The 25414-nt window shown below is 40.5% G+C and overlaps 2 protein-coding genes across 3 annotated transcripts in view; one reads left to right on the top strand and one right to left on the bottom strand.

The window, feature by feature from the left end:
* Positions 1–22261, top strand: part of sh3gl3a (SH3-domain GRB2-like 3a) — a 35850-nt gene extending 13589 nt beyond the window's left edge. Inside the window, exons 2-11 of one of the 2 annotated variants that reach the window (XM_035162369.2) lie at positions 8580–8648; positions 8948–9020; positions 9186–9329; positions 10048–10181; positions 11581–11739; positions 12071–12174; positions 16018–16142; positions 16274–16306; positions 17148–17213; positions 17677–22261. In XM_035162369.2, coding sequence (XP_035018260.2) covers positions 8580–8648; positions 8948–9020; positions 9186–9329; positions 10048–10181; positions 11581–11739; positions 12071–12174; positions 16018–16142; positions 16274–16306; positions 17148–17213; positions 17677–17879 — 1110 coding nt within the window. In that variant the 3' untranslated portion in view covers positions 17880–22261. The remainder of the gene's footprint in view (positions 1–8579; positions 8649–8947; positions 9021–9185; positions 9330–10047; positions 10182–11580; positions 11740–12070; positions 12175–16017; positions 16143–16273; positions 16307–17147; positions 17214–17676) is intronic. The other variant, XM_035162378.2, reaches the window with a different exon arrangement.
* A 1318-nt stretch (positions 22262–23579) lies between these two features.
* Positions 23580–24785, bottom strand: gjd6 (gap junction protein delta 6). Its single transcript, XM_047340310.1, has 3 exons — positions 24457–24785; positions 24292–24396; positions 23580–24222 (listed from the first exon to the last, which is right to left on the bottom strand). Exons 1-3 carry the CDS (start codon positions 24783–24785, stop codon positions 23580–23582), a joined length of 1077 nt encoding a protein of 358 aa, XP_047196266.1.
* Between the last annotated feature and the right edge of the window lie 629 nt (positions 24786–25414).

Genomic DNA, 25414 nt, shown 5'->3' with positions numbered 1-25414 from the left:
ACTTAATGGTCTTTCCCCTTTTGCCCCTAAAACTATTTAATTTGTTAGAAGCTTAAGTTCATTACTTTTCTCCAGCAGAGAAGATTGGTTTGTGGAAATCAGCAACACCATTCATTAAACAGGCAGTCGGCTGGAAGTATAATTAACAGCAGTATGATGGTAGTTAATGACTACCGAGCTTGAACTTTTAGTAGGATTACACAAAAACTACTGAACCAATTTTGTTGAATTTGGTGAACGGTTTGGGTATGGGCCAAGGGAAAAAGAAGTAACTAACATTGCGAGACAGGGCACCAGGCTTGGCAGAGTTATGCACTCAGCCAGTGCCTCTGTACTTTTGGTACTTTATTCTCTCTGTAGTATCTGTGTAACACTTGCATCCCTTTCGGTTGTTGCAACTGCAGTGCTTGTACAGTATATATTGGGTATAATATTATGAGAATTTGTATGAAATTCATATAATATTGGTTTCATACAAAGGTTTCAGACATAATAAAACAATCTCCGTTTTGATTTAGGGCCTGATCCACTAAAGGTTTGCGCGTGTAAAAACGTGTGCAAACTTGATTTCACCCGCAAAAAAACATCCAAGCTGATCTACTAACGGTGCGCACTGAGGATTGTGTGCAGAATAACATGCGGTGTGTGTGCTTAATGAATATGCTTTATCGGGCGTTTCTACCCAAATGCGGAAAATATTGGGAGGAGTATATGCAAATACTTTAATTTAGCACACGTATCTTGATGGAAACAAAATGCTGGGATCGTGACTGCGTCTATATTTAATACGTTTGAAAGGTAGGTGCTAATCGGCACAGCGTTGTGCACAGATGTCTGCAGTTATTGTGGTGAGGAGGAGACAGCATGGAAGAAGACGGAGAGAATTTTTTTTGTTTGGATGTTTGGATTGACAGAAGCAAAAATAATCCAGACCTATCGCCTATCCAGCAATGCCATTTTGGAGCTTTTGGATGAGCTCAATGCTGATTTGGAGCCACCAACAAGAAGCAATCACACAATACCACTGGCTGCATGTTGGGCAACAACCCAATGCTGCGGGATTGCGAGCATGCATCAATGTAATTCAAAGTCATTTCTCATGAGCGGTTGAGGTATGAGTTTCTTTTTATTTTCATGCAATACTCTTTAACTACGAGAAAAACACCATGAGCATTCACAACCACTAAAGAACAGAACATTTACTTCAAGCCTAAAGAAAATGAAAGTTGTCATTCATTATGTCTTCCTATTTCCTTCTTTTTGCCAACTTTACATTTTTAACTGGGGTTTTTCTTTTTCGCAGGTTGCGCTTGTCTCCAGTGAGTTCATCTCCTCCGGTGCGCTCTCCTCCCTCTCCATTCCCCGGCTGCTCCGTTGTGGGACCTCACCACTGCCTGTACCCCATCTTCGATCCCTCTTGCAAGGGCCAGATACAGTGGTGACCAGCTGCCTGGTGTTCGCTACAATGGCCCGAGTGTCGCGCCTGAGCGCTCGTGCCACAGAGGAAACAGCTCTCACCTCCTGCGCAATGGATGGCAATCCATATTGAAGAGCTGCAGACTGATTTTGTTGTTGCCGCAGCAACTCCCTATTAATGTCATCACAATCTGGGCGCTTTTAAGGCTGTGCAGGGGTGCCTGCTGATTTGGGCTGAGTTGAGGAGTGAGGCGGGGATTGACGAACTTCTGACCAGATATCCACTTTTTTTGCAAAGAGAACCTTAGAAAGCCTTAGACACTGGCACTTTAATTAAATTAAATATATCCAGGAAAAACACGTGTTTGTCTTATTGTGCACTTACCTTCTTCTGCATTTGGCTCTTCCACCAGCCCCCCACCTGTTTTATTTGCAGAGGTTTTATTATTAGCAATTTTTTCTTTTGTTCTTCTTCTTATGTCCTGCCATCTTCTCTGTATTTCATCGGCTGTTGTTTTTGTTTTACCCACAGCATTGACTTTCTCAGATACTCTCCCATATCGCGTTTCTTTGAGTTATATTAAAGGGGCCATATTGTGTACAATACATTTTCTGGGCTTTTACTATCCGTAATTACTTGAAGGGGTCAGTAGGGACCCTCAGAGTATGAAAACAGTCACTCCACGGACTTTTTCACTCAGTCCATTCTAAGAAATATGTTATTGAAACGTCTCGTTTCGTACTTCCTCCCCCGTATGAGTCATATGGTTCGCACTCATCTCTCAGCCCCACCCAGCCGGTACCAGTCCAGCCTCCAAACCCACCAGCCCCGCTGCCCACCACCACCACCACCCCTCCACACCGAACGCGACACCAAGCAGACTTGTTGCTGAGCTAGCAGCTTGTTAGCTACCACAGGCTAACCACAACAAACATCACTGAAGAAACACTGCAGCGTGGAGGGATGCAAGGAAGAGAATGTGTCCGTGCACATTCCTCCTAAGAACGTTACTGTTCGAGACCAGTGGTTACGCTTTATTTCTTCTGACGTGCCGTGTCGCTGTGCTCAGTACGGAGTAGCGTAGACGTTACTCGGAGCTGCAGAACAGTACATTGTACAACAAACAACAAAAAACAGTACACAAGGACATATCCTGTAAGACCCAAGACAATAATGCAGAATAAAAGTGAGTTGAATATTGCACCTGCCCAAAAAACACTTAAAATGATAAACCACTAAAACGATATTGTTAAGGAACTTTTGACCATCCTCACACATTACTGTATATGTCACAATAAATTATGTATATAATGTAATATTATATTATATCTGTTGTGATGTCATGAGAGGGAGTGTCATCGAGGGGAGATACATCCCCTCGAGCAGACCCATCATGGCATCCAGTTAAGTGACTGCATTTCCCATAGTCAGGAGGGTAACCAGGGCCAAGGCTGCTGCCCAGCTGAAAGAGATGGCTCTGATTGCCCTGGAGAGAGAGAGAGAAGTTCAACTGAAAATACCTGTTTGTTTTGTTTAGCTGCTGTCTGCTGGCATTAAGTTAACCTTTTGCTGAAAAACCTGAATGCATTATTTGAGTTAGAAACCACCACTTGTCATGTTCCTTTGTGCACCCACGCCTCACAAGCCGATTCCGACCTCTCAAGACATCCCACTGAACAGGAGAATAGTGCCTGTCTAATTCCACAGATACTCCCTTGTCTCTCTAAGCAGTACCCAAGGTCAGGTTATAGATAAAGGGCCAACCAACAGTACAATGTAGTGTCTACGCTCATATCTAACTCAGATGCACCAGAGAGAGAGACACCAACTTCAACTCTCACTAACTTTAACTCTTCTGCGTATTTCACCAGTGGCAAGACGTAAGGACACAATGTGATTTAGTTATGCATACTTTAGGCTTAACTATCCAATAGGATGTGAACACCTCCATGTAACATAGAGAGTGACAGCAATTCTAGCCATTAATGGATGTGCTGTTAGAATGGGTGATGCAAGTAGAGGAAGATATATGTGGATGCTGTGGGAGACATCTTCAGACTTGGGGGTGACAATTACTCATGTTACTCTGTTAGCATTTCTTTATTGTTGTACCTTCTGGTCTTATTGATGCATCAAGTTTTAATTGTGTTTCTTATTTGTATGCATGTGTATGCTTATTTTACACTGTAAAGCACTTTGTGACATCTCTGCTCTCGAAAGGTGCTATATAAATAAACTTACTTTATTACTAACTTACCTACATTAAAATATTTTGCATAAGACACCAGCTGCTGCCTGAGTTCTCCTTTCACCAACTTCCAAAAAACGTCCATAACAGAAATAACTAATAAACTATGAAAAAACAAAACATGTCATTAAAACCTAAAAACCAGAGTGTAAAGGTTATTGAGATGCATGGCCGAAGCAAGATGTTTACTTATTGAGAAGTCTGATAGACGTTGGGATGAATGAGAGCTTGAGGTGGTTGGTCTTACACTTATAGGCTCTGTAACGTCTGCCTGAAAGTAACCGTTCAAATTCAGAGAACAGTATGTGTGACGGGTCATAATGGATCCTTTGTGCCAGTCTGACCACAGAACCTTTGTAGATGGTCTGATAGTCCTTTTTGCCCATCACCTTCATAGCCGGTTTTACTATGTTCTCCTTTTTGGATTTTAGCTGGACTGTTAGAGTTCCGAACCATAGTAACATTAACATTCTGTATCTAATTATACTTTCTAGCACAGCAGCGTAAAACGTTAGTGATCATACCGAACAGTCTAAGTCTGCTTAGGAAGTGCAGCCTTTGAGCTAGCTTCCCACCCAGAAAGTCTACATGGGCACTTTCCATTTCAGATTACAGTCCAGCTGTGTGCCCAGATATTTAAAAGGGCTCACCTCCTCAATAACTTTTTCACTGATTATGACCAGGTCATAGACTCTAACTTCTCTGGGGTCGAGTATCATCTCCATCTTTTTCTCCGTCTTTTTTATGTTCAAAATTTGATAATGACTGTCTAAGGGGTCAATCTCATCCAGGTACATTGCAGGGCAGTCCTCCCTGTGCAGCAAGCTTAAAATCACTGTATCATCAGAGAATTTGATGATATCATTATTTGGCCGGCTACTCCTGCGTTTAGGATTTAGTATACAGTGTGTGGAGTAAATTATTTCCTCAAATTTTTTTAGAATTTGGAAAGGCTGAAAGAGGGACCATCATCAATACTCTGAAAACAGAGTAGTTAGTACTGTTCCTAACACTAGTTTGAGAAATCTTAAGGTTGACAGACCTGCAATTACAAGATATAGCTCTGAACCTATGACAGTTGCTGTTCAGCAAGGAGTGCAGAAAATAATAGTAATTTAACTTGGCCTTAATTTGAAATTATGGCCAAACCTTTGAGAATAAGAACTGAGTTTAATAAATGGGAATTAGCCTTTAACATACAAAGTAACAACAGCCTTGGTCTGGAATGCTGGGTAATTATTTTGTTTGTTTAGACTAAGCAATGTTAGCAAAAAGAGAAAGATATTGTTCTTCTGTGGGTGTTCGTGTGTTCTCTCCAAAGGAAGGAGCAAGCATCCCTTCCGCTCCCCCAGACCCTGGGTTCGGGTTGGACCTGAGACTTGTGTTCAGAGTGCAGGAAGACGCAACATAGATCTATCAACACAGTCACACAAACAATGAATGAATGCACCATGCTTGTGGCTTCTTTGATCTGTGACTTAAAAGATCCAGACAGTTAGCACTGAGGCTTCATACCAAAGACCCTGTTGATCGGAACTGTTTTACTTACAATGATAGTTTATTGAGCCCTGTATTCACTCTCAATTCGCTGCTCAGGATAATTGCAGCTCTAATGTGTAGATAAGATGACATCACTGTGGATTAAAAGCGGGGCCAACGGCCCCCATCAATTTCCCCCCAGCTGTCACCTGCTGCTGCAGCATGTACCAACGCACCATAGAACATGTCATCGTCACAGTGAGCACTGCTGCTTCCCCCTTTCTCCCTTCAATGCAACATCATGCAACCCTTCTTACTCCACAGTACATTTTAATGTGAATCAAGGTTTAATTTTCATCTAGAAAAATCTACACAATGGCAAAACAATTCTGTGGCAGTAGACCTTGCCACGGGGCTCTCCCCACAGCAACCAGAGATGAACCATTCACTTTTTAACATACTTTATTGAATCAGACACACACGAGAATAAACATAAATAAACTTAAACTTAAGCAACTAGCTTTCCAGCTCAGTCCTTCGCTCAGTGTCCGGGCGTTTCTCGCGTGTCTGCGTTCTGAGTCCCTCTCCATGAGGCAGCGCAGACGCTGCCTTTTAAGCACGAGGACCAATCCGCTAACAGCTCTCACCTGTGCTGATTGATCCTCTGTGGTGCAGGTGAGGGTGCTCTCCCAGCCCACTCACCTCCACAAATTCATTTGACAAAAACTTCAAAATCGACTTTTAAAATGTAATTTTTGCAAAGCATTTGCAATTCTTGGACGTGAGATGATTCCAGTTTGGTATTCTACAGTCATAAAGTATTTTCAAACTACACTGTGTTCTTTTAAATCCTCTGTCTTCTTTCATGGATCCATTTTAGGACATGGTGATGAATGGAGGGAAGGGAAAACATAGGGCTCCATTTGAACAATCTAACATGGTTCAAAAGTGTTGTATTTAGTCTCGTAAATAGTCATGGGTGTGTTTTGGATGTGACATACCTTTTTTAAGCTGGCAGTGGATTTGCCAGATAGTAAAAGAGAAATCTTTCAAAGCAACATGGGGCAACCAACAGCATTACTGTGCTCTCTGTTCCTGACTAAAGGTCTGTACTTAACGCACAGAGGTCAATCCCCTTATCTTACTCAGTGAAATGAGAGGTTTTGCAGCATACTTGTAAAGGTGTACAGTGGTACCTTCCTGTTCATTCCACTCGGCACACTGTCCCCCCCTACCCTCTGTCCTCGAAAGGCTCTGGCAGCCTGATTGGGCTGTCTGATTTCTACAACCTGAGCTTGCTAATTTTATCCAGGCTCTGACCCACTTGGTCCCTACAACTCTCCTACACCTGGCATTACTACTATGCACTGTACACTTCATACTGTATACACGCCACTTGTACTAGAATGGAGGCAGTAGGGTTCTCTGTTTGGATTTCCAGGGTAGCTGAACTGAGCCTCAGCCACTTGCAGCAAAGATTTTATCTCATGATTGGGCCTATTACTATATCAACTTATCGTACAATGTATAAACATTAAGTCAATAATTTGGCTGACCTCGATACATTGCCCATTGTGTTGCTTTTTTGTTTATATAAGAATGTCACCAACAGAGAGTTGTGAGTTGTGCTGCTTCTCTCCTCTCTTCTGTGTCTGGGAGCGAGGCGGAGTTTACACTCACACAAATGCCTCGGTCCGGCCCCGCCCACACTGACTCACACAAGGAGAAATAGAAACGAAAGTAGAGATGAGATGAAGTGAAAACATAATGGGTTTAGGCTGGATGAGAAAGGAGAGCTCATTAATGTCAACAAGGCGGTATGTTGAATTTGGAAATACAGGGTTTCCACCACATTCATTATTACCCCTGATGCTGTCAGGTTGTCAGACGTTATTAGGACCCGTACAATACTTGGAGGAATTACTTTCTGTTTGTTTGATTTGCTCAAGATGGGGGACACATTTTAACACAGTGAAAAAAGTCTGTGCGTTCTCAGTTCACCTGCTACACACAACATGAGACATACAGAGCCAGGACACAACAATCCAGATCCATGATCCTATCCTGATTACTAAATACATGTGACTGACACTTTGTGTGTGAAGGGCGACAGAGGTGAGCAGTCACACAAACACACTTATACGCATACACAATCCTGGAGGAAATGGCTCCTAATGTCCCATCTGACTCTTCAACTCAGCACTAGCCGTGATTGCTCAACTGTCTTTTATTCTGGATTGATTTTGAGGTTCTCCCACTTTGTAGCTTCCTGTAAATGTTGTGCTGTTGGGGGAGCTACTAATTGGACTTTTAGTCGGACTGAGTCTGTGGTGAAACCCCTATCATCACTTCATCACTCTATTTTTAATCTGCTAATTTACTAAACTGCTCCTTAAAGAAGAGCCATCATTCTGCATGGCTGAGTAACATAACTGCCTTGTGGTTCTATTAGTTTTTCCTTGCATCCATAATAGTTACATGAATTGTTTATCAGTGACTGACCTGCAAATCAGTTTTATTCCTCACTGGCCAACTGCCCCAAATCTCCTAGTATTAGTCCACTATTTGTGCACACAGAATTTTAATCCTCCTTAAATGTGCCAGGGAATGGTCTGTCCCAGTGGTCCCATTACTCTATGTGACACACATTTGAAAACTCTGCAAACTCACTACAGTTAATGCTGTTAAGGAACAAGTGTTGACTGTGGTATGTTACCAGTTCTTTAACCACAACAAACATGAGCCTAAACAACTAGACATAAATTACAAATACCAAACTCTCTCACTCGTGTGGATTTATTTATTTAGAAACTGATGGATGCTTGATTCAGCTTCACTTTCAAATAGCATATTGCTCACTTGTGAAAGGTTGGATTGAATAACCACAACATGTTTCCATGCCCATCATTCACTACATGCAGCAGTATCTGCTTACCTGTACACAGGAGTGAGGTCGAATCTGAGATTAAGTTGTTTTAACAAAATCCTTTTGGAATATGTGTTATCCCCCTGCTAAATTGTGTGTGTGTGGGGTGGGGGGTGCATATAGTGGTTAGTGTAATCCTTTGGTTTCCAGAATAAAACTTGAACCTGTGCCACCTCTGCATTGCTCTTTGCAAGCATGGTTCAGAGAGAGATTTTATTTTATGTTGTTATCCAAAAGTTTCATTAAGTGTCTTTACTGTAATGTTTACTGCATTTAAAAGTAGTTGTATTTGTAGTATTCAGCCTTTTTGATGTTGAAAAGTTAGGAAAATTAGTGACATTGCATCAAAATCTAGATGCTTACTCTAGGACTCTTCTCAATATATCGACTCTACGTTATGGTCCAAAAAGGACAGTGTCAAGACATTTGAACATCTCACAGTCTCCGGTTAATTTGAATCATTAATATTTAGTCAATTTAACAATTCTCTCGTTGCTCTCTCTGTGCAGCTACTCAGTGAGAAGATCAGTGGGGCAGAGGGGACAAAACTGGACGATGACTTCATGGAGATGGAAAGGGTGAGTTTGCTGTGACGGATGTGTAGTTTTACACTTGGTAGTGACATCCTGTGTTGAAAACATGTAACTGCAGAACTAACTGATGGAAGTAGACAGAAGTGATGGAAATGGAGTTTTGCTATGTTTGCTGCTTTGTTGCTTTGTTGCTTACATTTATGATACACACAAACACAAACACAAACATATATACGTATTGTAAGATATGAATTAATGTAATATTCTAAATATCTTTCAGAATGACAAAAATATCTGCAATATTTACATGTATTATTTCCTGTTTATTGTCTTCATCTCTATAGAAAATTGAGGTGACCAACAAGTCAGTGTTTGACCTCTTGTCCAAAACAACAGAGTACCTCCAGCCTAACCCAGGTCAAAGAAAAGAAAAAACAATGATGAACCATATTGTGTATTATTTTGTTAAATACATAATTGTTTTACATAATTGTTTTGTTTTTTTAACTACTCTACTACAACTTTGTTTTGCAAAAGAAACCCAATAATGGAATGTGGAATATTCATCTTTTTTCTCTATAGCCTCTCGAGCCAAACTAAACATGCTGACAACAGTGTCTAAGATCCGAGGGCAGGTGAAGACCACCGGCTACCCTCAGACTGAAGGCCTGCTGGGAGACTGCATGCTGCGCTATGGTCATGAACTGGGAGAGGACTCCGTGTTTGGTACCATTCTTATGTTTCAGAACTTCTCCAATAACTGTTTATAGACTGGTCTACCTATAACTACCAAGGCTTGTTACAATGATCATCAACAGCATCATGCATAAGTCATATTCAACTTAGTTTTACTCCATATTGTTTTTGATACAAACTCTGAACTTTGTTTATAGTTTATATATACAATGTTTTATACTGCATTTCCACAGCATATGTCCTACTCACCACTCTGCTGCTCTGTTACATTATGGTGTCATTCACTGTTCATTAATTCCACTTCCAATTGTTTCGGTTGATGTGAGACATTCAACTCTTCCTGCTCAGATGTGTCACATTTCCTCAGGCTTTCATGGCTCAATGCTTTGGTGATGAATTTGATTTGAGTTTGTGTAACTTGATTATCAGAGAGGAAAACCACCAACAACTGTGCAGTATATCCTGTTAGGTTCAGCTGTGGCTTATATATAATCTTAGTTTTTAATGTGGACGTTTTGGTTGTATAAGTGAGATCATGGAAATCAACTTATGAAATAAAGAATTTAAAGCCTAAGTGATTAAAGGGGAATCGAGATATTTCTATAGTGTAAACTGTTTACCAATAATTTCCTTTTTGTAGGATCAACAGCCTGTTGTGCATGAATTCAGATGATTTGTGTGTTACATTTCCCTGCTACAAAAACTACAGGCTAACAGAAACATTGTGGTTTGTCTCTCTGTCCTGTAGGCTGTGCTCTGCTGGACATGGGTGAGGCCATGAGACAGATGGCAGATGTGAAGGACTCCCTGGACATAAACGTCAAACAAAACTTTATTGACCCCATGCAGAATCTACAGGACAAGGACCTGAAAGAGATCACGGTACACTTTAATATAAATTAAATTAAATGAGGTGACATTTTTGAATAACCTGTGGCAGGTTATTGATTTTGGTCCAAAGTTCAAAACGTGACCTTAAAGTTCTAATAATGCTGACAGTGTTTGCAACACAGGGGAAGTTTGACAACACTTCAGGGTGTGCAGAGATTACTGCAGCACATTTGCAATGCTGTTTGAAATCTGCCATTAGATCAGTGTCAACATGCATGCCTTGATGACACTTTCATTTCATGTAGAGTGCATACAGTGTGTTTGCCCATACCATAAACTGCATTCTAAACCTCACTTAAGTAAAAGTACAGAAATATCATCAACCAACTGCACTTAGATTTATTTTAAGTCACTTCATAAACAGCTGGATAGTTTGGTCTATAAGGACCTAAGGAACTAAGGATCTTCCACCTATCCAACTTGTTCTCCCTGGTATCTGATACCTCTCAATCTGTCAAACTGTGTTGAACTCACTGATGGTAACATGGGTCTAGCAGTTGTTTATTTGCAATACAAATCTTAGTTGACAGCTCACTTTGACTGCATTAATATGTAACTTTTTGCCAATGACAATATCAATCAAACTGGCCCATAACCAATCTGCTTCAGCTGAATTATCAGTGCCATCAATTCAATTAACTTTTATTTTTACAGCATCAAATCACAACACACGTTATCTCACAGCACTACATAGTAAAGTTGAGACCTTACATTATTGATTCAACGTACCAGAACTTACTTGTTACCAAATAATGTTGCATTATTACATACATATACAGTCTTAAGATAATCCATTTCTAGCAGTTTAAAATCAATAAATGATAATAGCAGTAGTTGTTAGTGAATGGAAATGGATATAATAGTTATAATAGTTAACAGATAATAGTAGTTGCTGCTAAAATCTGCTGTCTTAAAATGCTTCTGCTTTCACACGAAAGACAAACCACAGCACAGTCCACGTAGAAATGTCTGGATCAAGAGTCTGTGTGTGATTGTTTGAACTGCACCACTGTTTGCTCTATAGCTTTCACAGCACAATGTCTGAACTGAGCCAAAGAAGTCAGGTGTTCACACTGTGCTCCTGTTTTCAGCTCATCAGTCCTAAACCTCAAGCCTTGAAATAACAGACCTTTGGTGCATTGTGGACACTATTAATAGGAAACTGCATGCTGTGTGATGAAATGCATACAATGTTTTATACAATATCACATTGAGGCAAAAAAGAAGTAAGAAGATATGACATTATGTTTCAAAAAGTACACCGTTCAAAACAAATGAGATGATACACCACACGCTGCGTGTGCAGGATGTGGGACTTGTTGTCAGTCTCTAGGTACATGCCAGTTAGTGTGTAGAGATCATCATTTATAGTTGTTGTTTGTGTCCGCAGCACCACCTGAAGAAGCTGGAGGGCCGCCGGTTAGACTTTGACTATAAGAAGAAGCGTCGGGGGAAAATCCCTGATGAGGAGATCCGACAGGCTGTGGAGAAGTTTGATGAGAGCAAAGAGCTGGCTGAGAGGAGCATGTTCAACTTCCTGGAGAATGATGTAAGAGGACCACTACATGAAGATTGGACCAACAGCTAATACAAGAGATGTGACAAACATCCGGCACAGCAGCAGGCAAAATTAAATAAAACTCTTCAACGTGAAGATTTAATATATTAATACATTGATTGTTTAAGCCGTGCTGTTTATTAGAAATGGTATCATATGTACACTTAACAATTATGGTGTATATTATCAGAAGTACAAATGTAGAAAATGTGAGGTTTGATTCATACATAGTGAACAGACAGTCACAGATGTGATTTGAATGGATGATGAAGTTAATGTGTGTGTTTGGGTTGTGCTCATGCATTGGGGCCATGGCCAATAGGTGGAGCAGGTGAGCCAGCTGTCATCACTGATCGAGGCGGCCTTAGAGTACCACCGGCAGTCATGTGAAATCCTGGAGGAGCTGAGTGGAAAGCTGCAGAAGCGGTAAGGAGGTGGTGTGTTGTCTTTAAAGACACACTTAACTGTGCTGTCAGTAGGGACTCTGTGACAAAACTGCGTCAAACTCGGCTGCTGCTTTGCAAAATGTTTATTTCACTCAGAGTGGTTGTGACATGAATGCCAATGGTGACAGCAGGTGTGTGGGCAGCACTACTACAGCCAATATGCTTAAATGAATGTGTTACAAGGTTTATGGCACCATCTCACAAGATGCCACTCACACATTTTACAAATATAAAGGACCCACACAGACTGCTGTTGTTTCTTTGTATCAATGTGTGGGACTGACCTGAGAGCAGCTACGACCAGTGCTGGGTATTGCTGCCAACCCAAATGATACTCAAACCACAACTATTTTTTTAACCAAAAACCTTTTTGTTTATTCTTTTTATTTTTCACATATGGTTACACACATTTCTTTGCACACTGTTCACTTAAAGTATCTTTAATATTTTATGAATACTTCTGTCATTTAAACTCAATCAAAACCAAGCATAATACACTTTGCTACACTCTGCTACATGTACACCTGTTTTCATGATGGTTTTCGATACATCACTGGAGTGTCCATATAATGTTAGTGGGAGGTGTCTATCTGTGTCCCATTCAGAGGCTCTGCTAGTAATGAGGAAGAGGAGGCAGAATATTCAAAAAGCATCATGACAGTATATTAGTTTACTGCTGTGAAAAAAGTGACTGAAGATTAAGAATGTGAAAATTTCAGTCTTCATTTTTACTGCTTAGTAATCAGTTTGGCTGCCGCTGAAGTGAAGAGACTCCATACACAGCTCAAGATTGGTCCATTCAGATCAGCTTCCTTCAGAAGCAGTGCTCTCTTTCTAATGGCACGTTTATGTTTATTGAAACGGATGACAACACATGTACGAAAATGAACCTTTTGATTTTATTACAGCGCTCAGTCTTTTTGGGTAGGTGTCTATTAGCATGGCACATCTTGACTCTTGACACTCTTCTTTGCAAAAGCGCTCCAAATCTGTCAGATTGCGAGGGCATCTCCTGTGCACAGCCCTCTTCAGATCACCACAGATGTTCCATTGGATTCAGGTCTGGGCTCTGGCTGGGCCATTCCAAAACTTGAATCTTCTTCTGGTGAAGCCATGCTTTTGTTGATTTGGATGTATGCTTTGGGTCGTTGTCGTGCTGAAAGGTGATATTCCTCTTCATCTTCAGCTTTCTAACGGAAGCCTGAAGGTTTTGTGCCTAAATTGACTGGTATTTGGAACTGTTCATAATTCCCTCCACCTTGACTAAGGCCCCGGTTCCAGCTGAAGAAAACCAGCCCCAAAGCATGATGCTGCCACCACCATGCTTCACAGTGGGTACGGTGCTCTTTGGGTGATGTGCAGTGTTGTTTTTGCGCCAAACATACCTTTTGGAATTATGGCCAAAAAGTTCAACCTTGGTTTCATCAGACCATAACACATTTTCCCACATGCTTTTTGGAGACTTCATGTATGTTTTTGCAAAGTTTTGCCGGGCTTGGATGTTTTTCTTCGTAAGTAAAGGCTTCCGTCTTGCCACCCTACCCCATAGCCCAAACGTATGAAGAAAGGGGAGATTGTTGTCACATGTAGTACACAGCCAGTACAGAGCCAGTACACAGCCAGTACTTCCTGCAGCTCCTTTAATGTTGCTGTAGGCCTCTTGGAAGCCTCCCTGAACAGTTCTCTTCTCGTCTTTTCATCAATTTTGGAGGGACGTCCAGTTCTTGGTAATGTCACTGTTGTGCCATATTTTCTCCACTTGATGATGACTGTCTTCACTGTGTTCCATGGTATATCTACTGCCTTGGAAATTCTTTTGTACCCTTCTCCTGACTGATACCTTTCAACAATGAGATCCCTCTGATGCTTTGGAAGCTCTCTGCAGACCATGGCTTCTGCTGTAAGATGCAACTAAGAACATGTCAGGAAAATCCTACTAGAACAGCTGAACTTTATTTGGGATTAATCTGAGTCACTGAGTCACTGATGGCAGGAGTGTACTGACTACTATTTAACACGAGTTTGAATGTGATTGGTTAATTCTGAACACAGCCACATCCCCAGTTATAAGAGGGTGTGCACACTTATGCAACCACATTATTTAATTTTTTTATTTTTCCCCCTAAAAGATTTCAGTTTGTTTTTGTTCATGTTATAGGTCACATTAAAGGTGGAAAAAGTTCTGACATGATTTATCTTGGTCTCATTTTTTTACATCACAAAAACCTGGCATTTTAACAGGGTGTGTAGACTTTTTATATCCACTGTATGTGGTATGTTGCAAATAATCCTTTCATTTCATCTTTTGTTTAAGGCAACTCACATTGACATACTGTACTGAGACGTCAGTAACCCGACAGTAGTTTATCAAAATGTCTGATTATCTTCTCAAGTACTGAAACTGTGCTTCAGGACATAGAATCAGTCTGAGTGTTACTCATTCAGCTCAGGCCCGCCTCTCATGTCCCAGTCTGTCAGGAAACCACTTTGGCAGAGTTCATGTGGGAGTGAGTAAAAAGTCTGAAGACAGTCGTCAACATGACTGCTCATGATGAATAATACAAGTATGGGTGGACTGATCTGTCATGGAGAGACAGTCATCAGTCTGTGTTTCATAAGCAAGCTGCCAAGTCATTTCAGTGTTAAATGCTGACACTTACATGTTGCATTGATTTCATTCATTGATTCATTGACACTTTGTGGGACTGAACATTTTAGTTAGTGATTTTAATATGTTATGTTTATGGTGATAACTTGGAGTTGGTTTCAATAAATCAATCTATAAAATTGTATTTGTATAGCCCATATTCACATATTACAATTTGTCTCATAGGGCTTAACAAGGTGTGACATCCTCTGTCCTTAACCCTCAACAAGAGTAAGGAAATACACTACAAAAAAAAACTCCAATTAACGTGGAAAAAATGTAGAAACCTCAGAGAGAGCCACATGTGAGAGATCCCTCTCCCAGGATGGACTGAAGTGCAATAGATGTCACGTGTAACTGAGAACTTCAACAAATTAAGAGTATTTACAACATTGATTAGAAGAAACAGTTTTCAACATAATGGAGAAGTTTGACAATGTTTAAAGTATTTATACATAAACAAATGTCTGATAGAGATGAAGGCAGCAGCAATGACAAATGAATTGAGGAGATCCCAGTCTATGATCCACCATCATGATCCACGATGTGGCTGCATCTGCGACAGAGCCACACGATTGGCCTTTTGGCTCTGTTCATTAAAACCAACTGACCAAACACACAATATCCTAATACCTCTTGCAACACATTTAAACTTCACGTGTCCTTTATTTTCCCATAAAAAAATAGTCACAAACCAAAGGGCAGAAAATTATATTTTTTATTGTTTTAGCTTCCATGGTTATGTCCCTACATTACTGTTATGGTGGTTCAATATGCTGCTCACTTACACTGAATTCATTTTCAAATACATTTCACATGAAAGAGACCCTATGATAGAGATCATTGGTCAATCAGCACAGCCCCCTAGCAAGCGACCATTTTCCTTATCATGGATCCATGTTATACAATGCTCTGTGCTAAAAATTCATGATCTTACAATGGGCTTATAAAGTAGAAAAAGATCGATCAAAATTTAAAAACATCAGATCTCACACCCCTACATTAGTAAGGTCCAGATGATCTTTCGGTTCTTCTGAGCGCATTCATGAACCTCTGAAAATTCTGGAGCCTCTTAAAAGAAAAACCTAATGCTGTGAATCAGTAAAGCATCACTTCATTGTCTTTGTTTTGCCCGAAGCTTTTTCTTTCTTTCACTCTGCTATCATCTCCCCATAGGATATCAACAGCCAACTGCCGTCCCAAGAGAGAGTTCAAGCCAAAGGTGATAAGGAGCAACACCAACACTCTGGACAACAGTCAGCACAACGGCTTGTCCTACAGCTCCTCACTTAAATCCACCGGTACAGCTGCCACATATCTGTCTCTGTTTTATTTGTGTTTTCTTTTACTTTCTGTAACTGTAACTTTCAGCACCATCCCCATTGTGTACTTTGTGTTCCACTGTGGACTTTTTTTCTGTTGTCCCTTTCAGATATCCAGATCAACCACACAGTTAATGGGAAAAGTAGGTATACTTTTATACAGTGTTGAGGTGTGATCCCTCTCATTCCTTTTCAGTGCTTTAACCTCTGGGCTCTTATGCTACATCATGTGCTTCCCTCCAGCTGGCATTGATAATATTTATATCCAGATATAAAGTGGCTGGATCATATATCAACTCAACAACACATGCATTAGTTGTGTTTTTCTTCACTCACCAAATCTAGATGAAAACATACACTAAACAATATTTTCATCATTTGCAAACTGACAAATAACATCTCGTTTGCTCCACTCACACCACTTCCTGACAAACTTTATAAAGCACCTTTCAAAACAACAGTTTCAAAGGGCTTCACATAGAGGACAAGTAAAAACGAGAATACAAAACATGTCATCAAAGACAGCAATTGATATATTACAATATCTAAATCAAAGACAGCAGATAAAATAAAACATAATTTTAAAGTAATGGCAAAAGAAAAGGGTAAAAGAAATATAAGTAAGAACAACAGCTAAGTAAACATCATTTGGTAAAAGTACATTTTGATGGATGGTTTAAAAACAGATTAAACTATTAAATTAAACTATTTGAAAGGGTGTGGGCCCTTACAGCAAAAGCCCTGTCAACTTTGGTCTTCAGACAACACATGATTTTTTTTCTTGGCCTTGGAAAAAACGTTAATGGACTCATTGGCTCCTATCTCATGGCAGTATTTATAAAGTGTTGCTGCCCTCCACTGGTAAAAGAACAACTGCACTACAGATTAGAAGAGATGATTTCTTCATCCTACTCTGAGTTTGTACTTTGTTTCGTGTTGTCACATGCTCAACACCATCTCCATTTGTCTTTACATCTCACCCAGTTGATCATATAACCACTGTACCACTGTCATGGCCTGACAGCCCCACTACCAATGGCAATCTGCACCGTGAGTAACACACCCTGACTCAGCACTGACACACGTGTGTATCACTCTGTAACATGAATCAGCAGAAAGTTACCCAGCAGCACTTTTGATAATTGATTAGTCTCAGCTGGTTCCAAGGTTTCTGGCTTTTCAACTGTCAAACAAGCAACGATGAAACTCGAGGTAAACTCAAGGTCATTTTCCAACCACATGTCAGGCCTGCATCAGTGGATTCGTTTTTCTGTCCATCGTTACACAGAGTTTGCTCTTTTTTTGTTTTAACAATTGAAAGACATCTTATCAGACACTTTAATTGAGACTAATCATTTGAATAAATATGAATATATATATCTCAATAGTGAAAGACATCATTATTTGCAGCCTGTTAAATACTTACATTCTAAGAAAGAAGTTTTTACTCATCATTATGCACGAGTGAAATAGTTATTGCATAATCTTATCTTCTTCCTTTGTTTGGGTGCAGAGTCGGAGGTGCTTGACCAGCCGTGCTGTCGCGCCCTCTACCACTTCGAGCCAGAGAATGAGGGCGAGCTTGGCTTCAAAGAGGGTGACATCATCATCCTCACAAACCAGATAGATGAGAACTGGTATGAGGGCATGATCAGTGGCGATTCTGGCTTCTTTCCCATCAACTACGTAGAGGTCATCGTCTCCCTCCCTCAGTGAAGCCCGGCACCCCCGAGTCCTTTACAGACTCCGTCTTGCCTCATCACGTTCAGCCTCCGTCCTCAGCTCGACTCTGACCAGAACATGTACAGAGCTGGATCAACCTGAAGCTGAAGGGAACATTTTGTCTTCTGATTTTCATTCTGAGCGGGAGAGCTAGTAGGTCTGTCCCAAGCCAACGTAAGATCAGATGACGTTAAATATTTTAGTTTTTAATATTCACGAGACTGAAACCAAGTGAAATTCAAGCCATTAAGTGCGACACTCTGCCTGGTGGGATCTGTTGTGTCCTTCAGGTCTGACTGAGGTCAAGGTGTCAAGCTGTTGTCAGACCCTGTCGTCCCTCCCATGAGTCCCTCAGGTGAGAGAAGTTCATCGCACTGGGCTGTCTGCCTGCCTTTGCTTGAAGTGCACCAGTGGAAACCATGACTGTATCGTTTAACCACTACATGAAAGGCTTTATTGCTTTTATGTTATAGTCACATTAGGAACATCATATACATTCCAGGATTTTAATCCCATTTTAGTTTTCCAATTTTAAAAGGTTGGTGTTTGCATGACAAATCCACTCATAGTGACAGTGTGAAGTGTCGTGGACACACACAGCTAACATCCTACAGTACAGACTGAGTCCAATGACTGAAGTGGTTAGACAGATCAGATCAGTTTGATCATCACAATTACCCAGATTGTTTTATTTGTCTACATCTTGATTGTTTCTGAGATTTATGCCTTCTTCCACATACAATGCAGGACAATGAATATCACAACTAAAAGAAATTAAGAAGATATGATTTGTTTTAATGTGGGTGAACAAGGCCCTTTAAAAAAGGGTATGTGAGTTGAAGGCTGCCCTGTATGTAAAAAAGAGTGCAAACATAATAGATACAAATAAATATATATATTGTTGCCCAGTGCCCAATGAGATGCCAGTATGGCTGCCGGAGTCCCACATTTCCCTGATCTTGTTTTGTATTTTGAGAAGCATTTTATGTTCAGTATTATTGTCCATACACAAGCCTAATTTTACTGTTCAGGATGCCTTGAGAGCACTTGGCAGACACAGGGCTGAGTTACCTGTTCTCATGAAGCTAGTTGGTGAGATCAGGAATGCGTTGACACTGCTTTAAATCAGTCTAATGTGAGAACAGAACAGATGATCAAACAGGTTTTAAAGATCCAATCAATATTTTTATATCAACAATTGGTCAAACGACAACTCATGACCCCACAGAGAATTATCACTATCACTTGCAGTTCCCTTCAGCTCAATAACATGTTAAAGCATCTTTTAATTCCTTAATAACATAACGTGTCTTATCTGTGTGAGGTTCAGAAAGTTTGGGAGTTCTCTTCTCAAGTAGCCAAATAAAATTGGTTCAATGCTGCGTTAAACAAATATATAACCAAATAGGACAACCAAACATTCTAGGAAGAGAAAATGAAGGATTCGGGGAGAATAATCACCCGCACTCTCAGTTGTAAACTTTGACTTGCAGTTTTGGAGTACAAACTTTTAATTTTACCTCCAAATAATCAGTATCTTGTTTACGGCCCGTCTCGTTGTCTGATAGCTAGTTCTTGACCTCGGACTTAGTGGCAGCGGTGTTCCCATGCTCCCAGATCTGAGTAGCTACAAAGTTACATGTAAGTTTAACAGAGAGAAAAGATCAACAATCATGAATACAACACCCACTGAACCAAAATTATCCTGTAAAATGTGGATTTAAAACAACATTTGATGTGTGCTGTCTTTAGTTGGCTCTCTCTTTACACTCCAACACTCCATTGCTATTTATTTCAGAATTTTTTTTATAGTTTTGTGAACATTTTCACTAATCACCTCACACTCCAGCAGGATGATGGATGTATATTAGTTCTCTGTGTTCAGGTCGGCTTATCATGTGTTGTAACTCCGTACCTTTCTGTTCACGTCTACTCTCTTTATCTGACTGTCTGTTCGCCATCTGTGCTCTTATTTTTACTCTCTCTCTCTCTCTCTCTCTCTCTCTCTCTCTCTCTCTCTCTCTCTCGCTCACTCTCTCTCTCTCTCTTGCCTTCTCACTCTGAAACCATGAGAAAGTGCTTTTTGAAATCTTGTCTGTATTGCACTGGAGCTTTAGAATCTACCTACCACAAAAGTTTTATGTACATGCACCTTTTTGTTGTTCGTTTTAGTTTTTTACACTTATTCAGCATTGCACTTTGTGTTGATCTCAATGTGGTTAAAATCACTATCAGATATACAAGTGAAGTCCAAATGGAAGATACTTAGATTTATATAATAACAGATGTTTTTTGTATTCTATAATGAATCTACTATCTCAATTATTGTAATGTCATGTAGAAAAACTCTTAAATCAGACATATACAAATTGTGGAAGTAGATGAGCCAGTTAGCTTGTGAGACTCAGTCCAGCTCTTATTAGCCAGTGATAAGCAGTAGATGAGTAAAAGCCTACAGTAACTGTGTGGCCAGGCTGATAAAGCTGTTAATTTAAGTCCCATCGTGGCATACATTGGTAAAACACCTGATAACCAGCAGTCATCTCTCCTTTAATAGATGTGGTGAGTTAAATGCCATCAGACATGAGGGTGCAAGAGCTTAATTACCGTCAGCTCTCAAAGGAGGGGAGGAAGCTTTTATTTACCTCTGCTCCAGAGAATGACAGCTCTTTATCTACGGTATCCTGTTTCATATGTTTATTTTTTTAAATCATATTTTAGGAAGAACATTTCCTGTTTTTTTATATGTTCCTGTTTTCAAAGTTTATTCCATGTTTATCTGTAGGATAATCCGTAGCAATAACTCCATTAGTGAAATAACAAAGTGAAGTCTGCTGCTAGCTTTTCTCCGAAGGTTTACATTAAAAACTGTCCAGCTGCTCAAAGTTCATAGAGTTTCTTTTCTCCTTTGCTAAGTTTAACAACTGCCATTAGAAATTTCCAAAATTGCGACTCCCATGTATTTTTGCAAAAACTGCAATACAATCACATTGCTTAAAAATTGCTCTGCTCAGAATTCTATAATTTACAGCTTATATCAGTTTATGTTTAGATTTGGGCTCATTTATTGCCCAATTTATCATTTTGACTCTGACCAATAATCAACAGCAGCCAAGGCCCGTGGGTGTTGTAGTATTTGGAGCCACCCACCACCACAAAACAACATGAGAGAGTCTTGCTTCAGTTATAAGCATTGTATTATCTCAGAGAGTCGTGTGTAGAGAGCACTGTAGACTCCCTGCTTTGAAACGTTTGATGTGCTGAGCAGCAAAGACAGTAATTTAACCATTCTCAAAACTAGCAAAGCAGAGGGGAATGGGATTAATTAGTAAATGAAAAGTATTTCTGTTAAAAGACAACTTTTCAGCAGAGTAGTGGGTGTGACATTACTCTTTTGTGTTACTGGTGGCTTTATTGCTTCATCTCAGCACAGGTATTTTGACCACACTTCAACCTTTAGCTGATTTTACGAGTGAGCAGCCTTTATTTATTCAGCTCTTATTTGAATACCAGCTTCGATTTGAGAATGAATGGTACTCAGAAATATTATTATGACAGAGACCTTCTTTTCCCTCCAGACTTGTGTGCATCTCATAGTTTTGATTTACTTATAATGTGAAAAGACACAACTTCAGACCTAAACTCAGGTTTGGGTGTTTGTCCCAGTATGTACTCAATGGACTACATTCTTATTCTATGTGATATAATTTCATCTTCTATTGTAAGTGGACAAATTCTACTTTATATTTAATGGAAAGAAAATAAATAAGATGTATTGGATACTTACTGTTGGCTTGCAATTGCTAAGATGTTCAACGTGTTGCATGATAATTACTTCTTTACTTTCTAAAGATTGTTATCATGGATTGTGGATACTGGGGAGCTCTTAGCACAAGGTGCTGTCTGCAACACAGTCACAGTACATCACAGAAAAGAAAGGTCATCAGATTATTTAATCCTGCATCCAGTCTCTAGAATATAACAGGGGAAAACTTGTTTGAAGAGATTTTTTCTATAAATGTAGTTACTATAAAACAACAGGAAGAATCCATATGAACTTCATTTCCAAAGTGTTTGACTTTTTTAGAATTGAGACTGGAAGCAAGATTACCCTGTTTCAAAGTATTGTTTGTTTTACAGTTTCTCTATGAATGACTTGTTTATACCCTAAAACAAGAACACTGTACCTCTGATTGCCTTTCCACAAGAGTCTCTCCTCAGTATTCATTTTACAACCAACTTGTAGGTGAAGGAAAATGGCTGCGCAGTTCTGTGTTATTTTTTTTTTCAGTAGCATAATTTATGCAAATAGTGTTTTATAAATGTTGTAAATTAATATATTAATAAATATATTGAGTAAATAAATGACAAGCAAATATTCAGCCCATGTGCTCTTTGTTTACATGTATCTTTATCCACAAATTGACCTATATGGCCAAAATGATGTGGACACAGCCATAATGTCGAATGTGTTTGAATGAGAGTTCCATACAGCCACATCCCAATATCTGGTGGGGATGCTAAAATCAGAAGCATGTGGCCTGATATAGAATCAGATTAAGGCCCAGGGTTCATGTATGTGGTGTCCACATATTTGTGGCCATAAAATGTACCTAAAATCAAACTCACAAGTGGATCTTGAGACTATTGCTGGTGTACAAAAAGCAAAAGCAAAATACTCCTAGACAAAACTATATTCAGTTATTGGACAATTCTCAGATGTGTGTGCTTTCCTTTCTGTGTGATTCGAAACTGAATTTCATATCTTGATGCCTCTGAAACCGATTTAAATTAAACAATCTGAAAAAGATTCACCTGCCCTAAAATCATGCAACCTGTGATGAGGTATAATACATTTTCATTGTATTAGGAGGTTGCAAAAAAGGGAACTTTGGGGTAAATCGCCTTAAATGATAAACCTTCTCATCATTGATAATCCTCTAAAGGGAGTCTGTACACACTATGGTCAACACAAACAGTCACACATTTTGATATGTTGAGGCTTTAAGACTCACCCAGCATCCCAGCAAACCAGCATTGTCAGCAGCACTCTGGTATTTCCACAATGTCCCTTTTGAAATGAATTAAATATCTGTTTACAGGATAGTGTCCAGTTCAGGTTGTCTCTCAGGAGTGAAAGGCTTGTTAATGGACAGCCACTGTTTTTTGTGGTTGATATAGTAAGTTGTTTAAATGGGTCTGTTTTTAGTCTGCCAGTTTATAGGAAAATACAGGGTTAGTTCACCCAAATTTTAAATATATGCTCAGTTGTCATTTATTCACCACCAGTAAATTGGAGGTGGATGGAATTTACTTTGTGATGCACAATAGAAAATAAAAATTCTGCATAATACTCATTCTTCTGTGAACAGTTTTATTAGAACTTTGTGCTGAAGAAATGGCATCTATAAAACAGTTGAAAGCACTGTCCCTGGATTGTCCAAAAGACACGTTACTGTCGAACAGTTCTGTGTTATTTCGTTGTTGTGAACACCACATATTCAATTTCATTTACCTCCACATTATTTTTATCAAAGTAGTCTATCTCCACAATTTCAGTTAACTATGGGCAAGTAAGAAATTTGGGTGATTCATTACAATAAACTATTCATTTTGCTGACACCTTGAATTCTACAGTAAGATCCATGATTTTAAACAAATGATGGCAGCAACAGTCTTCCACTCAGTCATAGACTATATCCAGACCTGAGCACTCCTTTGCTTGGACCCCCTGCTCTCCCTTATACTCTTCAGAGGCTGCCTCTCTCCTTTATGGGAGTCTTGTCTCTTTGGCTGCTCCAATTTAGTCTCTCTGACCTCTTCAGGCTCCCTTATACTGCTACAGTTCACAGCACAAGTCCAGTCCGGCTGGTGTCCCACCACCAGGTCTAACGCGGGGAGAGAGGTGGTGCTGGTCACATCTCTGAAGCCTAAAGAGGATGTGAGAGAGGGACTGTCAGGGGGAAAGGTTTCATATCCCCCCCTCATACCTTGGCAACCTCCCCAGGTTGTCCTCTCCCTCATCTTTAACACCTGGCGGATCTTCTTCCAGCCCAGGTGGTTGAGCTCCAGCAGGTTGAGAAGGATACAAAAAACTCCTACACAAAACATGAAGCACAAGAAGATGGTCTTCTCTGTGGGTCTAGAGACATAGCAGTCCACCGGCTGGCTGCAGGGGGCTGAGGTGCAGAGGAAATGGACAGGCACCTGGAAGCCAAACAGCTTCCACTGGGCCAGGACAAAGCCCACCTCCAGAATAGCACGTAAACACACATGGAAGATGTAACATTTGGAGAGAACCCCTCCAGGGACCACATGACCCTCTGCGTTCCCTTCTCTAAAAGAGCAAGCTCGGGCCTGGCTTAAGGTCACTATGTTCTTGGGGTCTCCCCTCTGGAGGTTCTGCGTGGGTATTCCCTCCAGCACATCTGCCAGGCTGTGTCCTAAATGCTTATGGGAGCGAACGGAGCAGCTATCTGAGTCACAGCTCCGATCATATGCCTCCAGTCCGCTGTCACGCCATACATCTGGGCGTCCCTGCCCTGGGATATCCCCTGTCCCCTGTCCCAACCTTTGGGTGGTGTTGTGGGGCCGCTTGGACAGGTTGTGCCATGTGTAGATGATGAAGCAGAGGGATGGCGTAGAGACGCTGATAATGTGAAACACCCAGAAACGAGGTTGCGAGATGGGCGCAAACGCGTCATAGCAGACAGTGGAGCATCCTGGCTGAATGGTGTTGCACACAAACATCTCCTGCTCGTCGGTGTACACGTCCTCAGTTGCCACAGCCACAATGAGCAGCCTGAAGATGACCATAACGGTGAGCCATAAACGACCAATCATGGTGGAGTGCTGGTGGACAGCATCCAGGAGACGTTTGAGCAGGGTCCACTCCGTCATGGTGGCCTGTGGCTGATGGCTGCCTCGTGGAGGGACAAGCTGCCTGGAGTAGAACAGTCTGCTCTGTACTGATCCACCTCTCCTTCTCCTGAAGCCCTATCCTGGTCCTGCTTAAAACTTAAACTATACTACAGAAACCCTGAGAACTGTCCAATTTAATCTACATTACTCTCTGTTTTTCATTTTTTTCTCAATTCTAGCTGACCTCTCGTTTCTTAATCTGAAGGATCTCCTACAATCAAAGCACCTTCCCTCCTCAGCTGAAGCCAGCAGTCCTCTCTGACTGAGTGTTTGCCAGCCCTGCCCGGCTGCCTTGCGAGCAGCTGAGCCATTGCAAAGGACAGCCATCCCATCTTTTACAGATAAGGATGTCCACTTGACATGAGTCACTTGGCGCGTCCACTTCTCTCTTGTGTTTAGGATCCATTTTAAAACTGAGAGACATCAGCCATCCTGTACCAGAGGACCTGCTGATAGTGTTGACTGATAGAGCATTCTTCAATGATTAGTCCGCTGAAAGCAAATGGGCTCTTCCTTTAATGGAGACGCATATTTTGGATGATGAGCAGTAAGGATGCACATACTTACTATAGGGTTCAGGACAACAGACATTATTATACCCAAAAAGA

The sequence above is a fragment of the Hippoglossus stenolepis genome, chromosome 1, assembly GCF_022539355.2.
Source record: "Hippoglossus stenolepis isolate QCI-W04-F060 chromosome 1, HSTE1.2, whole genome shotgun sequence".
Classification (NCBI taxonomy): Eukaryota; Metazoa; Chordata; class Actinopteri; order Pleuronectiformes; family Pleuronectidae; genus Hippoglossus; species Hippoglossus stenolepis.
This window is presented reverse-complemented; position numbering and strand designations above follow the sequence as displayed.